Source organism: Gossypium raimondii, chromosome 1 (genome assembly GCF_025698545.1).
Source record: "Gossypium raimondii isolate GPD5lz chromosome 1, ASM2569854v1, whole genome shotgun sequence".
Classification (NCBI taxonomy): Eukaryota; Viridiplantae; Streptophyta; class Magnoliopsida; order Malvales; family Malvaceae; genus Gossypium; species Gossypium raimondii.
In genome coordinates this window covers 3,849,774-3,867,831 of record NC_068565.1, presented here as the reverse complement: position 1 = coordinate 3,867,831, position 18,058 = coordinate 3,849,774, and the positions used below count along the sequence as shown (strand labels likewise).

The following is an 18,058-nucleotide window of genomic DNA, read 5'->3' as shown; positions in this document are numbered from 1 at the left end:
GATTATTCTTCAAATATTAATGGTTGTTGAGTACAATAAAATATCTATAAAAGCAAAAATAATTCCATTATTATCAAGCGGAAGAAAAGCAATTCATATACAAGGTTAAGGTGATGACTTGTGTATCATTTATTTAATATTTTTAAAATTTAAATATAAAATTAAGATGATGATATGTGTGTCATGTATTTAATTTTTTATATTTTAAATATATCTTAAAAAACATGTCATTATTATATATGTCTGTACTCGATTATGTGACATTTACTTTATAAATGAATTGAGATCTCAGCCAAACTTTTAATAATATTTACACAGGACCTTTCTGAGGAAGGAAAGAAAAACTGAACTGAAAAACGGCGAAGCAAATCAAGAAATGCAGTCCTCACTTCCATGCCCTCATGCAACAACAACATACTTCAAATCTCTAGAGAAACCAAGACCCCCTTATCTATTATACCCTAATCCCTTACTTTCATTTCCCAAACCTTCCAATTCATCATCTTTGTGCTTGACACTAAGATCCCAATCCCACAAACAACTACCCAATAGACCCATCAATTCGTTGACTTCCAATAGTTTTCAAATTCACTGCGGCATTTCATCAAACAGTTACAATGCTAACAACAAGAAAAGTGTCAGAGATTGGATTGAGTGGGTTGGTGAAGTGATTTCCACTGCATTCCCGCTATGGGTTTCTTTAGGATGTCTACTTGGACTGTTCAAGCCAAGTTCTTTCAGTTGGGTTACCCCCAGATGGAGTATTTTTGGTCTTACTCTTACTATGCTTGGTATGGGTATGACTCTTACTCTAGATGATCTTCGTGGTGCCCTTGCTATGCCTAAAGAGTTGATATCTGGTTTTGTGCTCCAATATTCGGTTTGTATTTCTTAACTTATAATTGTTTATGTTGAACTATATAATTTTTCTTTGTTGAGTTACATATACTTGTTTCCAAATAACCTTATGAAATCCGACTCTGGCAATAACTTTGGGTATGTGTAAGCAAGAGTATCATAGCAGTTCATGTTACTTTTATATATGGGTAACTTGTTGCAGGTTATGCCTTTATCTGGGTATTTCGTTAGCAAGCTCTTAAATTTGCCATCTCACTATGCAGCTGGTTTAATATTAGTTGGTTGCTGTCCTGGTGGTAAGCTTATAGTCACTCTTTGCAAGTATTGTATAATATAATACTTCACTTCTCCATCCTAGTCTTCCTCTTGATAGTGCTGCATTTTCTTTTTTCATTTCAGGTACAGCAAGTAACATTGTCACATATCTTGCCCGGTATAAAAAAAATTGTCTATCGGTATCATTCATTTTTCTTTAATTATTGATGCTTTTGCCTGATAACATCTGATGATGTTTCTATCTCCCAGAGGAAATGTGGCACTTTCCGTGTTGATGACCGCTGCAAGCACTCTATCTGCTGTGGTTGGTAAACCAGAACTTTGCCTCATATTGTCTTTCTTATTTAATAGGTGTTAAAAAAAGATCAATAAACCTTCTCATATTGACTATGTCTCAACCGTACCATCCACTTGTACGGGCAATATTTTTGATTGATGACCATCGATCCTACGTAGGGGAGTGCTGAATTATGAGTAAATATTTGATGCCACAATTTTTGTCATGTTTTTGTGATGCAATATGGTTTGAGTTCCATTTTATGAAAGACATGAAAAACAAAATATTAGATACTGTTAAATTGAGTTCTATTTTAAATTGGCCTTTTTAAGAACTTGGGAAACATCAATGACCTTTCTTCTAAGGACCATCCAGGATATTATGTGATGAGCTGCATCGAATCCCGATTGAGTAGAGTATTGACATGAATTTATTAAGATGAATACTTCTTTGGGGGGGGGGGGGTAGGATTTTAGTACTCTGTCGGATTACGTTCTTAGGATTATATTCTTGACATTGCATCAATTAATCTCTCTTCTATTCTTTAGATTATGACCCCCTCTCTCACAAGCATTCTGGCTGGGAAATATGTTCCAGTAGATGCTGCTGCACTGCTAAACTCAACACTGCAGGTGAATTCTTTTGTCGCATAACTTTTCTTTTCTTCAAATATTGTTCATTCCTTGTGTTTAGTACTTAACCAGACTATTACCCCAGGTGGTGCTTCTTCCTGTATTGGGTGGTGCATTCCTAAATCAGTATTTCCATGGCTTCGTTAAATTTGTTTCTCCTTTGATGCCAAGCATTGCTGTCGGAACTGTTGGTGTTTTATGTGGAAATGCAATTGCCGAAAGTTCTTCCGCAATTCTTGCATCTGGTCTACAAGTTGTGCTAGCTTCATCCCTTCTTCACGCATCTGGATTTTTCTTTGGCTATGTCCTTTCACGGATGCTTCGGCTTGATGTGGCTTCATCACGAACCATCTCCATTGAGGTTGGCATGCAGGTACGCATACTTTTTCAAGCAGTTTGATTTCAAATAACATACTTTCTATTTGGTTCATCCAGGCACTATCCGTACATTATTGTTAGAACATTTAAAACAATGATCCTAGTTGTTTAACATGAAAAATAATAGTGTGGTAGCATGTTGTGGATGATTTGTTGGTGTTCTATTCATTTGCTTGATCCTTAATTCAACTCATTGATGTTTCAGAACTCGGTTCTCGGAGTTTTTCTTGCTACTCATCACTTCCAAAATCCACTGACGGCAGTACCATGTGCAGTGTCCAGTGTATGCCACTCAATTTTGGGTAGTATATTGGCCGGAATTTGGCGACGCGATGTGCCAAAGCAGAACCAGGATTGATAATGATATATCTATATATCTATATATATATTTCAATATTCTTAGAAGAAACATTGATAGATGCAGATTTGTATCTAAGGTTAGCCATTGTCTCTTTTAGAGACATTGGATATCTCCTGTATCCAGAACAGGAAGAGGCAGGGCTTGGATATGCAATGCAAACTTCCCTATATTTCAGAGGGGTCAAATTCTGCTATAAGTTCCTGTACTTTTGAGTTGTGGATTTAATCTCTATACTTCAATTTATTCAAGTTTAGTTTTTATACTTTTCAAATTAGTCAAATTTAGTCCTTGTTATTTTTAAATTTTGAAATTTCAATCTTGACTTGTTTGGTCAAATTTTGTTATTATTACTATACTCTGCCAAAATTGTAGATTTATTTATATATAGTCTACCATTAAAAAGTTTATAATTAATGATAAAAGGAAAAGTACTAATGTTTTATAGTAAAGAAAAAAAAGTGTTTGTAAAGCTTAGTTTTTAAATATTTATTTATAAATTATAATTTCTTGAACCTCATTGATTTCTTATCCATTTATATTTAAAATGTAAGTATAATTGATTAATTTTTCTTTTGGTACATGATTCATGTTTTATTAGTAATGGAAAAAAAGTCTACATGAAACTTATTAATTAAGTCTTTATTTATACATTTCAGACAATAAACTGAAATTGAAATTGAAATTGCTATAATAAAAAAATAAAAGCTTTAGTTAAAAAAGTAGTAAATGTAATTGTAACTTGTTATAATTAAATGGATTTTAATTTTAATTAAATATGGTAACACTTAAAATACAATTAATTAATTTAATGTATTATAATAAAATTTTATAAATACTCATATTCCAACATCTTTTAAAAATACCTAATCTATATATTCATACAAACCCAATTAAATCTATATATTCAACAAAAAATTGTAAATTACATAAAATTTGAATTCTAGAAAATGTAACTTATAGAAGATAGTAAAAGGTTGTTAACAAAAATAATTTTAATTACAAAAAAATATTTAAAACACAATTAATTCAAAAATCACAAAGTATAACTTCCAAAAAAAAAAAAGTTATAAAACACTCGAAGGCAATTAACAAAATCTATAAATGTAATTAATATTTATAACACAATCAAATCAAAATCAAAATATATAAATTAAACTAAAGTAAAAATTTAACATAATCCATTTTGATCCTATTTACTCTCATAAGTCTCATAAAAGTTGCTACATATAAATGGAAATTGAAAATCATAAAATATAATTTTGAAAAAGAAATTAAGCCAAAAAAGAAAGGAAGTTAACAACAGTAATAATGACTTGAAAAATGATATGATTTGAACTGCTTATTGGTTGGGTTACCATCCTGGCCTAAATGTCCGTTCGAAAATGAGTGGGTTTAGAAAAAATACGATGTTTGAAAAATAGACTTGCATAAAATTTAAGGCTCATTTTTTATATAGGCTGGCTTTGGGCAAATCTTTTGGCCTGAGCTTGATCGGCCTCGTCCGAATATATTATGTTATAAAATAATATTATATTAATTATATATGTTAAATAATAATTTTATTTATTTATATTAAATAATTAATCTAATAACAATTAAATTTATTACTCAAAATCTAAAAAAATTTTACCCAACTAAATAACTCAACCCAAAATATAAAGTTTTAAAAAATATATTTAATGCAATAAAATATTTATTTTTTAATATAAATACTTTTTAATGTATTTTTAAATTTTTAGAAAATTTTTATTTTAATATTTTCTTAATGCTTTTAGTGTATTATATTTTTAAAAAATATTTTTAAATAAAAATTAATTTTTTAAAAAATCAAGTATGGGTTAGTCGATTCAAACCCGAGTTTACTTTTCTTAAATTGGATCAAGCTTAGACAAAAAAAGTAAATCTGTTTTTTAGAGTGGGCTGGACCTGAACTTAAAAAATTAATTTAGATACCTATTATGAGTCCGATCCGATCCGATCCAAATCTAACCTGATCTCACCCATAAACACTAAAACTCACTTTTGCAGAAAGTAAGAAAAACAATCCAAAAAAGAGTATAAGGTTAGTAATTGTTGAATTTATGCCTACAGATTTTTGTGAGAGGGAGCTATACGTGTTGTTACTTCCATTTATATAGAAAATTTATGAACTTTTTAATTTATTTTAATTAGAGTTTTATAATTAATTATAATTTAATGTATAAAAATTGAGATTACATTTATAAGATAATTGTTATTGCCATTGAATTTGTTAATTAATCAGGTAATTAAAGATTTTAAAACGTAATGTAAGTATAATTGATTTATTAGTAAAAGAAAAAAATTGTATAGTAAAACTTAATAAGTAGATAATTATTTATATATTTTAATATGGTTTATAATCTATTATTTTTGAACCTCATTGATTTTTTATCCTATCCATATTTAAAATGCAAGTATAATTGATTAATGTTTTATTAGTAATGAAAAGAAGTTTTTATAAAATTTAGTAATTAAATATTTAATTTGTATATTTTAATATAGTCTATAATTTATGAGTTCTTGAACGTCATTGATTTCTTATCCCATCTAGAATTTTTTTTTTGGAAGAAAGGAACAACATTAAGCGGTTACATTGAAACAATCAAACTCGTGTAAATGCATTAGTCTTGAACGGCAAAGCCCCTTGTACTGAACTTGGTGGATCCACAAATAACAATAAATTTGGTGTACCATTATTCACGTACTTAGCCATTTGATCAACAATCGCATTTTGAGACCTTGGAATATGACGAAGTCTTATCTTCTAATTTCATCTGAAAAGGCAATTAATTAAATGTAGCTCCATCAAATTACTATTGCCAGCTCCACCAGCTAGCTGAGTCTCCACTAGAAGTGTGTTATTGCATTCTAGTTCTAATTGCCTGAATCCCTTCTCCCATGCTATGCGCAACCCTTCAAGCATGGCACGCGCTTCAACTTGAAAAATTGTTTCTCTATCAACTGCCATTCAAAACCCACACAACCATCTCACATCAACATCTTTAAACATGCCTCCCACCGAAGCATAATTGCTAATGTACGACATAGCTCCATCCATGTTGAGCTTAACTCACCCTTTTTCCGGTGGTGACCACCATATAGCTGACACCATAAGATTTGGTTGAGGCCAAATTGAATCCAATTTTGCATAGCACCTTGCCCAAATAATACTTATATCTACAAGTCCTTGTACATAGTTATTACTATTAGCAAAAACATAAATATTATGATTCTTCCATAGCAACCAACATAACATGGAGAAAAGGGATTGCCACTCAAATTCCTCAAACCTCCATCTTCTTGAACTCATTAAGTTACATTGCAACTAGTCACCAAGCGACAAGGAAAAGAACGCACTCTAAACATGTTTTGGCACCACAAACTGCCATACCGTTCTTGAGAAAGGACAATCCCTAATAGCATGGAGTCTTAACTCCAACACCTCATCGCATCTAGGACAGTGTCCCTCATTAATCATATGTCTTTCACCATTCATCAGTAGCCTATCCTGCCAAAAGGCCCAGAGAAAGACACACACTCGTTGAGGCGCTTTAGCTTTCCATATTAACTTCTAGCAATTAAAGCCTTCGCCATGAACATGTTGGTACATACTCCTATACATTTCAGCATTAGAAAAGTTGTCTTTAGACATCCACTTCCAAGCTAACCTATCCAATCTTGCATCAGTGGATGGTGGAACCATACTACAATGAGCTTAACGACACTATTAGGAAGCAAATTGTGTAACTGAGGCCAATCCCAACCCCTATTACTATTCACCAAGCCACAAACACGTAAAGTATTATCTGGCTACCCAATACCTATGCAAAAGCCCCTAAGTTGACCAACTTGACAAACCCACACATCATTCCAAAAATTTGTAAGTTAATCGTCCCCTAAATACCAGAACACATTGGCAATCACATTTGACCATACCTTTATCAAAGATCTCCAAATATAAGAGCAATTACTCTTTGCTATGGCTTTGGTAACACCAGTTGTACACTATACTTGTTTCTCAATAATTACACCCACAAAGCTTCTGTATTAGTGAGAATTTGGAAACCCAACTTCAACAAAAAAATTTATGTTTTGATCAACAAGGCTTCTGAGTCCAAGACCCTCGGACTCGAAGGGTCGACAACAATTCCCCCAGGACACTAATTTTGGTTTCTTGGACTCCAATGTCATTCCCCATATGAAATTACGAGCTAAATTTTCAATTTCACAATTTATAGAACCAGGAATTCGAATTGTGCTCATGAAATAGTTAGGAATAGCAAGCAATATAGATTTTACCAACGAAATTCTTCCCACCAAAGATAGCTTCCTTGCTTCCCATCCAGTCAACTTATTTCGAACTTTTCTAACCACGAAATCAAAAGTATTTGTAACACTCCTAGATGTATCCACTATCGGAATAGAGCTACTGAGCATTCCAGAAGTTTACATATCACAATGAACAAGTATTCAAAAAATTCAAAACATAACATAAATCATAGTAAAATTATCCAAACTCAAACATATAGTTCTTTATACGAGTCCTCGAGGCCTAAAAATCACCTTAGAAATGAATCGGGACTAAATCAGAAACATACAGAATTTTTGGGAAAAAGTTTAAAAATTTCATACTATAAGGGTCATACGACTGAGACACACGCTCGTGTCTCAAGCCATGTGGGTATTCGAAAAAGGGACACATAGCCGTGTCCTAGCCCATGTCCGTGCCCGTATAACTCTCTGATTTGGGTCACACGTCCAAGCCACACGTCCGTGTACCAAGCCGTGTACCCCTCGAAATGGCCTCACATGTTCGTGTGCCAGGCCATGTGCTAGGCCGTGTAACCGCCTGACTTGCAACACTTTGTAATCTACATGAGACACACGGCCATGTCGCATGGCTATATGTCACACACGGCTGAGACACACGCCCGTGTCTTTGGCCGTGTGGACAATAAATAAGCCATTTCCAAGCCATTTTTCTTACCCAAAGCCTAGTTACTTACACCAACCAAAAACACCTATTTTCATGCATTCAAGATACACCTAAAACATGCATAAACATGCTAGAACATCATAGTACTTAGCCATACAACCAATATGCCTTAAAGGCACCTCAAACACAACAATCAAATTTGACTAAACATTTGATAAATTTAACCATAAATCAATTAACCAATTGAACAACTTATATACTACATTTACCATAATGTTCACATATCATTTTCGTACTCCTAACCACTAATATGACCATCCACACAACTCAATTAATACCTTAACAACTTAGCCATATGCCAACCACAACCAAAACTACCAAAACTAACCATTTAACAACTCAATGCACTATCTCATTCCATACCAAACCAACATTTCATAACTTACCTTTATATTCATCATTTCAACTACCATCATTTAAGTACTTAGATACCAAACTAACAACCATTAAAGTATCATACATACATGTCAACATAACAACTATTTCATCACTTAAAATAGCATATTTGCAAGCCAAACATAATGGCTAATTTCATCAAACAAAGACACCTATACATGCCATTATAACCATGACTCAAAATCATTAAAATCTACCGATATAGCCGATGGACAGTGTGATAAATCTCTGACTAGCTTCCAACTCGATTGAGCTTCCAATAATTTGTAAAGTAAGAGAAAGACAACCACATAAGAAATATATACTTAGTAAGCTCGTATAAACTTAAACATAATATTCCATTTTAAGTATGAACTTTATAATTCATAAATAAACCTATACCAATGCTTCAAGATTTATCAAACTATATAACTATCATATCACAAATGAATATGTTCATTAACATCCCGAATACTTTCCATTTATAACATAATAATGTATTATAAGCTGAATTACATAATCGTCAACCTTTTCTTAAAAAAACGAATCATTTCATTTACTTACTTACCATTCCATTTACTTAGCATAAGCTTAGTTACGTTATCAATTCGCGAATCAGAGCATCTATTCACAACATAACTAAATTCCTTCCTTACAAGTAAGTCCTTTAACTTAACAATTCTTTTTATTTCATCATATTTCATCACATCTATGAACTTATCATTTCAACATCTGTTCTCACCCATTTCATTTGCAAAACTCACGAAACATAAGCATAAACACCAACCATAACCACAAGCTAGTGCATTTTAACATAACTCTTTCACATTTAACTTCTATTTAATGACACTCACATATGATTAAGTAATTCATTGAACATTTAACATTTAACATTTACTAATATCTTGACTATACATTAGCCTTTAACATTAAATTTTTTTTATAAATTCCATTCACTGTTAGCCCGACGAACTAGTAACTTGACTCGGATACTCGGGTAACTACACCATCCCAAAGGCATTATAGATGCATAACAGGGGCACTAAAGTGCAGACAGGGGCACAAATGTGCAAACAAGGGCATCGTAGTGTGAATAGAGACACTGAAGTGTATACAGGGGCATCGAAGTCCAAATCTCGTACAAGCGTGCATTCTAACCCTATTGGCATGCCAATCGTATCCTAGCGATTACTACGATCAACCGGGCATTTCATTTCTTTAAACATATTTATCATTCAAGGGCACTTCATTGTTTCTGTACACATGGTATAATATCAATACATATATTCATACTGTCAATGTGTCATCACAATGATTAACATCATCTATTAATCACTTTCATATTTCTCGATACACATGCTATAACAATTCATAATCATGCTGAAATCGCATATATATCATATCTCATAAATATTCAATAGTTTTCTAATAAATCCTTTCTCACCTTATGTTCAGTTACAATATTTCGAGTTTCAGCTCACATTTTAAACATCATATATATAAGTATATACATTCATGAATCAACATTAACATTATTTATATTTATAGGTATGTACAATTCTATACCTATGAGCTTACCTGGCTAAACTGCAAAAATGTCAAAGTACAAGGGCTTTTTGGTAATTTTCTATTCTCCTCAATTTTCCACCCGATCTTGATCTAAATTAATAATTTCATTCAATATATTAATTTAGACAGTAAAAAAATGTATTTTATACAATTTAGTCATTTTTATATTTTTACAAAATTACCCCTAAAGTTTTACTTTTATTCAATTTAGTCCCTGAGCCTAAAACTTGCAAGTTAACCATTTTTACCCAAAATTGAGCCTAGATGAATACTTATGGTATCAAATACAGCCCATTATTGCAATAATTTCACATCAAATCCTTGTACTTTTACTATTTCAACAATTTAGTCCCTAATCAAAAAATTCATCAAAATTCACTTAATAAAATACTTTAAAATAACAAATAATATATCAAATTCATCATTTAACATCTAAAATCACAAGGTTCATCAATTACAACATTCAAAATCTTTAATAGTTTCAAAATCGAAGGTACGGGATACCTGGACCTAGTTGCAACGATCTCAAAAACATAAAAATTATTAAAAACATGCAAAGTTTGCTTACCAAATCATCAAACCAAAGATGGCCGAATGTTTTCTTCTCCTTTAGGGTTTTGGTGGTGGCTTTCAAATTGAAGAAGATGATAATGAATTTTTATCATTTTTTTATTATAATATACATATTTAATAATTTACTATTTTATCCTTATAATAATAATAATCAAAATTTAACAATTTATAAGCCCACTAACGTCCTCTAATTACCATTTAAGTCTCTTTTCCTTTATTCAATTAACCATTTAATCACTCAAATCAAATAGTGATCAAATTTTACATCTTTTACAATTTAGTCCTTTTTAATTAATTAACTATCCAAACATTAAAATTTATTAACTAAACTTTAATACCACCTTAATGACACTTCTTAAATATTTATAAAAATATTTACGGCTCGATTTATAGAACTAAGGTCCCGATACCTCATTTTCTAAAACCACTCGACCTTAGGGTCTTACCACTTGAACTTAATTAATCATTTATATCACATAAATTACCATAAAAACATTTTTAAAACTATATTCAACTCGTAAATATTAAATAATAATATTAGTCGTAGGATTTGGTGGCCCCAAAATCACTATTTTTGACACCATTGGAAAACGGGCTGTTACAATATTAGTCGTGACTCTTTTGTGAAACAATGGCATGCCAAGATAATTACCAAGATCATCCACACTCATGAAACCAATATCTCTACAAATTGCATCTGCTAAACTAATTAGTGTATTGGGAGAGAAAATATCTGTGACTTTCCTCTATTCACTTTTTTGCTCAAAAAATGACAGATATGCGAAGAACATCATTAACTTGAGCTACTTGATTCCTATTGGTTTCATATAAAAGGATAAGATCGTCTGGGAAAAATAAATGAGATAAAGCTAAGCCCCTTCTTGACAGGAAAATCGGACCAACTCCCACGATTGATTGTCTTCTCAATTAGGTGTCCCAATTTCTCCATACAAAGTACAAACAAAAATGACAAAAGAGGTTCTCCTTGTCTTATTCCGCATGACGACCTAAAAGCTTTCATGACATCACCATTCTAAAGGACCTGGAGTGAGGCTGATGATATACCGTTCAGAATCACTGAAACCAATAAACACGGTAATCCTGCTTCCGATAGGGTGTCCTCTAAAAAATCTTATCTAACTCTATCATATGCCTTCTCCAAGTCAATTTTCAAAGTTATCCCATATTTTCATCCTTTGAAACCTTCCATGGAATGAATAACCTCCTGTGCAACAATAATATTATCAGCGATGTTCCTCCCACAATAAAACTTGCTTGATTTTGTTTTGTAAACTTCACCATCAAAGTAAAAAAGATAAAAAAAAATATTAATAATAAAAAGGTAACAAAGATAAAAAGAAGAAGAAGATCCTATTTACTCTAAGGCTCCCATAAAAATATCAAGGTGCTATAGAAAACATCTATTTTAATAAATAATTGGCTATTTTGATATAACTTGTTAAATAATTCCACTCTCATATATACCCAAAAAAAAACCTAACTATTTTTTAAAATAACATAATTGCTTCAAAAGGATCACCTTAAAAATAATTACTTTTAACCCACAATCAAAGAATTATAAAATACATACGTAAATACCTAAATGCCTATGGACTCTAAAACTTCAATTCAATCCTAATTTAGCATCATTCTTCACCACACCAAAAAAATTTATGAAAATAAAATATTTATACATTAATTTTTCAACGGAAGAAATTTAATTAAAACTTTTGAAACTTCAATACGGAACGGTTTAGAAATAAAAGATTAAGTAAACTTTATGAAGAAATTTAAAAAAAAAAAATCAGTTTTCTAAAGATAAGATTAAATAGATTGGAGAATTAATGTTCAGTTTTTGAAATTAAATTATGAGGCATTCTTGATGGCGTGCTGTTGGTGCAAAGAAGATAATTTGATAAAATATTGATTTAGACGGACAACATGGAAGTTATTGGAGCTATCAAGAAATCTTTGTCGAAGTGTTCAAATTCAATAATAATCAAACGCATAGCTCAACTTTTGAAGAATGTAAAGAATTGATCAGTTGAACATATTCTCAAATAATAAAATGTTGAAGCTGATCGCATTGCCAAATTCGCTTTTGACAAAGAAAAAATTTTACACTTGTATGTAACTTCACCTTTTGCTTCTTTTTAACTTGATGTAAAGTGTTCTAATCTATTAAAAAATAAAATAAAAATTTTAGGAGAATAAGTATTGTCAACCCTCATTAATATTCAAAATTTTGACAATATTTAATTTAAATAAAATCAAAATGAAGCTTAAATATTGTCAAATTTTACTAAATTAAAAAGTCTAGTCAATCCTTCTCAATTTGTTGACTTTCCAACGTTATTAATTTTAAACATTCGCCAAGAGTTTGATTTTATATATTAATTATATAAATGTGGAGATAATTTTAATGAATTTTTAATTATTTTTGTTGATGGAATTTACAATTTCTTTTAAAAAAAATTTTAAAGTGTCGTCTACTGAATAGTTGATCGAACCTTCTAAAATGGTTGGTATTATCACGAGTCATGTCAAGATTTTATTTTCTATCTCCTTCAAAAGCCTTGAAAAATTCATAGAAGGAAAGTGCCTTGAGACATCAAATTGGACATGGGTGCACGGCCACCCACTATAGGGACATGGACATGGGTGTCTCTATCTTTACTCATAGTGGAAATTGAATCTTTACCTCTTAAAACTTCTAAAGTCAATTGGTAGAAAATTTTACTGAGATAGAGTATTATAAGCTGAATTATAAAAAACCTACCCATAAAATTTCTCATGAAAATATTAAAATATATTTAATATTTTTATTTCATGTATATTTAATATAATTTGAATATATGAAGATTTGTAAATATATTCATGTGGAATATGACCCTTAAAATATGGTCAAGATGGCTTTAAAATTTACATTTCATTCTCATCATAGCAATAATATACTTGTACCAAAAGTCAAGGTTATTTTTTAATAAAAATGAGATTTGACTTTTGAAGTTAATTTTAGGTTTTTAAATTTTAAATTTAATTATTAACATCTTAAAGCTCTTCTATTAAATTTAATGCATTACAACGTTTCACTTTGATTAAAAAGTGATTTTTTAATTTTAAAATACCACAACAATAATTTGTTAAAATATTTTACTAATATTAATAATTGGTCCATTATTAATATTTTTCCGAAAAAAGAGTAGGTTTTTTATTTTCTCAAACGACCATTAACAGCAATGTATGGCACATGAAAGAGTATTTAATTAGCAAACCATTAAAAACCTAGAGATGTGGCAATACGACTATACACTCAATCTATACAAAATTATTTCTATACTCGTATTTAATTATCAGATAAAAAATATATTAGAAATATACGATTAATAAATTGACAATAATCATCAATTGTGTATTATAAATTATAACAAAAAAATCCAGCAAAAATTAATTTTCAAGAGTTGGGTGCTCCAAAACCTGAAGAAAAACATGGAAAGGAATTCAAAAGCATCCAATGTGGGAAGTTCAGTGCTGGTGCCAAGTGTTCAAGAGCTGGCTAAACAACCTTTATCCGCCATTCCCGACGGGTATCTCCGCCCTGAACTTGAAGGAGATGCGGTTGCCCACGGCGGCGGCGACCAGGTGTTGGAAATCCCCGTAATTGATATGCAGAGATTGGTCTGTGAAGAATCAATGAATTCCGAAATCCACAAGCTTGATTTTGCTTGTAAAGAATGGGGTTTCTTCCAGGTAAAATGTTTTATGTATTATTTCTCTACGGTAAATAACCTAATTAACTAAATATTTATCGTGTTTCTAGTTCGATCATGAAAATTTTTAATTTAAATACTAAGTTACTCGAATTCATTTTTTTAGTAATTGTGCGGTAAAGGAGAATGGATTGTATGAAACTGTGATTCCACATCATTTTATCTCTTTTCAATAAGTGAATGACAAATCAGATATTTCCTCCTTATTTTTAACTTTTCTCTCCTGAAAAAATTCAAATCCAACTAAAAATACTAAAAGTCAGGAGGAAAAATATGATTTGTCATTCGCCTATTGAAAAGGGATAGGGATGACGTACGTGGAATCATAGTTTCATACAATCATTTCTCGTGGTTAAGTTTGAAACGATTGGATGACATGACCATTTATTTTTTGGATAAATCACATGAATGATCACTCAATTATGAGAATGTTTCTGTTTTGGTCACAAAACTATAATTTTTTTTTTTGGATTTGGTCAACAAAGTATTCGAAATTAGAATTTTTAGTTACCATGCCATTAAGTTGAAAACGGAAGTTTCGACATGGCCTTTTTGTATTGAATAAAAAAATTATGTCTTCAATATTTATATGTTCTATCAATTTAGTTCTGATTCTAAAAAAATAATAGCTTTAAGCATTTTTACTAGTATTTGGTGCTAGAAATGTTTTATCTATCTATATATATATATAATAATTTGTATTTGACGCTAATAAGATTTGAGTTCTCTTTTCGCATGGGAGAGCCATTGCTTTAACATAAAAAATTTCCAACAAGTTATCACTTTTTTGGCACCGAAAATTATTTTTTTTTGAGTTTTTCAATGTCAAGGAAGCACCGTTTAATCTGAAGTGTTAAAAAAATTTGTCAACAATTTATGATCTTTCTGGCATAGGAAACTGGAAACCTTTAGGTTTTCTACACTGAATAGCACTAGCTAAGAGCATAAAAATAGGTACAAGAGAAAAAAATCAACCATTAGTATTAAATTAACAAAATTTGAAAATATTGAGGCTAAATTTATTAGATTTTTAAGAATTATGACTAAATTGATAAAATTATAAACATCAAAGGGTTAAATTTATTATTAGATCAATAAAAAGATAATATCAAACCTCCATTATCAACTTAATAGCATGGTGATTAAAAATCTAATTTAAAAAATTTGTATAGTTGAGTGACTAAAACAGAAGCACTAAAAATTGATTGACTATATAGTTTATCTAAAAATAAATGACAATGTCATCTTGTGTTGACTAAAAATGAATTTGGATCATTTAAATTACAAATTTTCATAGTTGACTAATTGAAACAGAAACATGTAAAAGTTCAGTAAACTAATTAGGTTGTTACCATTTCTTTAACATGAAATAATGAGGCTTTTCCAGGTTTCTTTAACATACTTAAATCCTTACACAGTTTCTTTAACTAATAAGTAAGGTTATAAATGAGACTTTGATGCTTAGAAATTATTTGAGTTTGATTTAAAAATATCAAATTCGACCAGTAATTATAGAATCGAACTCGAGCTATTGACAAGTTAAATTCAAGCTTAGTAATACTTGATTCGAACAACTTGCTAGTCTTATTGAGCTTTTTATAATTTTCTATTATTAAATTATGTTATTTCCCTTAATATATATCATTAAACCTAAGTTTAATTATCGAGCCTAGCTTGGGTACAAAAATTGGTAAACGAGCTTAATCAGGCTCGATTATATCTAGAGCCGAGCTCGAACTTAAAATTAGATGTTCGATCGAGATTGAGCTCGAGCTTGACAATACTTGGGCTCGACTCAGCTTGATTACTATTTACTAGTAAGTGTTGGGTGTAGTGGTAAAATATATTGTACTCCCAAAAAGAGAACATGTGTTCAAACTTTGAAAACGGTATTGTTGGAAGGGATAGTTGTGAACCCTGATCATGATTCGTAAAACGAAAGATAAATATATGTGTGTGAATTTGGTTAGGACTTTAACAATTTGTAAATTCATGGTGCAGCTAGTGAACCATGGAGTGAACTTAAGATTGCTGGAGAAAGTGAAAGCGGAATTGGAGGAGTTGTTCAAACTTCCAATGGAAGAGAAGAAAAAGCTGTGGCAATGTCCTGGGAATGTAGAAGGATTCGGACAAGCTTTTGTTGTGTCGGAAGGTCAAAAGCTTGATTGGTGTGACCTCTTCAACATGCTCACTCATCCTCTCCACCTTAGAAACCCTCGCTTGTTCCCCAACCTCCCTCTTCCTTTGAGGTGCAACACTCCCACAATTTATAACTAAAACATCAAATCACATCATAATTTAAATATCATGAACTAAAAATGTTATTAGACACAAGTATGCCACGTACACAAACACAGGCAAAAAAATATACAGGTTATCACTATATCAAAAGTAATACCAACACTCTTGTGAAACATTTAGGCTAATTGGCTTTAACCTAACCAATTATTCTAATGCTTTTGGTGTAGAGATATAATGGAGCTTTACACATCTGAGTTAAACAAGCTATCAACGGCAATCCTAGAAAAGATTGTAGAAGCCATTGGCATGAAAACTGAAGAAATGAAGGAGCTCGTCGGAGAGGGAAGGCAAACAATTAGGGTTAACTATTACCCACCATGTCATCTATCTGACCAGGTCTTGGGCCTCACTCCTCACTCAGATGCTACTCTCATAACCATTTTGCTTCAGCTCAATGATGTCCATGGTCTTCAAGTAAGGAAAGATGGGAATTGGGTTCCCGTTAAGCCACTCCCAAATGCCTTCATTCTCAACGTTGGAGACATCTTAGAGGTAGAATAATTATGGGTAAACTAGTACTTTTCCCAATTATTGGTAAGTTTTTTTTTTATCATTCAATTATGGAAAGTTACAAAAAGGTTACCTAACTATTCGATTTTGCCTTTTTTGTCACCCTATTTAACTTTTAAATTGGCATAATAGTAACTTTAATATTTATACATAATGTCAATTTAGTCATAATTGAGTCTAAAAAATAACCCTCAACGTTACATATTATGTACTAAGTTTTTTGTAGTTTTTCTTTCAGACGTGATAATTTCACCTAAAATTAAAAAATAAATTTATTAACTAAATTTAATTGAAAATATACCAAAAATGAAAATACCCAAAATTCAAGATAATATTTTTCATCTTTTCTCATTCTTTTACAAGTAACATTTAATGTCACAAAGAAAAGTAAAATGCAAAAGGAAACCAAATTACACAAGGTATAAATGTTGAGGGTTAAATATTTTAAAATCAATCAAGATTAAATTAGCACAGTGTATAACTATTGAGAATTAAAGTTGCTATTATGTCAATTTTAAAAGAAAAAGTCTAATAGTTGAGTAACCAGTTTGTAACTTGTCATAGTTAAATGATAAAAAATAATAATAATAGTTGAGTGACTACCAATGTACTTTATTCAATAATTACATATATATAGCACCATTGTATTCCAACTTTACAACATCACTGATATTTTGTATGGCAGATTATAACGAACGGGACGTACAGTAGCATTGAACATCGTGCGACAGTGAACCCAAAAAAGGAAAGGCTCTCGTTTGCGACATTCATCGGAGTGGGGGCTGGCGGAGAAATAGGGCCTGCACCCAGCTTGGTGTCAAAACAAAAGCCTGCCATGTTTAGGAGGGTGAAAGTTGAAGAATACTACAAAGGGATGTTCTCTCGTAAGCTTCAGGGGAAATCTTATCTTGATTACATGAAAATAGAACAGGAGTAAGGTCGATGTGTTGTGGTAGCTAGTTATATATAATAAGGGAAGTGCCCCCAACATCTTATAAAGATTTGCATGTGTGCATGTATCTATGTATGTGGTATGCTATCATTAAATTACGTAGGAACCTAAAGCAAGTACTATACATAGATAAACTTGCAAATATTCATGTTGTTGTTTTGTACTTAATAAACATAAATACAAGTAGATTCCAACCTTTTCTCTTAAAA

General features: G+C 31.1%; 2 protein-coding genes across 2 annotated transcripts; both read left to right on the top strand.

Moving 5' to 3' along the window:
- The first annotated feature begins 275 nt into the window (after positions 1-275).
- On the top strand, positions 276-3,056 carry LOC105776564 (probable sodium/metabolite cotransporter BASS1, chloroplastic). The gene is made up of 7 exons (XM_012599293.2): positions 276-880; positions 1,061-1,154; positions 1,258-1,291; positions 1,384-1,438; positions 1,960-2,043; positions 2,129-2,416; positions 2,627-3,056. Exons 1-7 carry the CDS (start codon positions 377-379, stop codon positions 2,777-2,779), a joined length of 1,212 nt encoding a protein of 403 aa, XP_012454747.1. The 5' UTR covers positions 276-376; the 3' UTR covers positions 2,780-3,056.
- Positions 3,057-13,757: 10,701 nt separating this feature from the next.
- LOC105776570 (protein SRG1) lies at positions 13,758-18,058 on the top strand. The gene is made up of 4 exons (XM_012599302.2): positions 13,758-14,066; positions 16,088-16,335; positions 16,555-16,879; positions 17,583-18,058. The coding sequence occupies exons 1-4, from the start codon at positions 13,806-13,808 to the stop codon at positions 17,832-17,834; spliced, it is 1,086 nt and encodes a 361-aa protein (XP_012454756.1). The 5' UTR covers positions 13,758-13,805; the 3' UTR covers positions 17,835-18,058.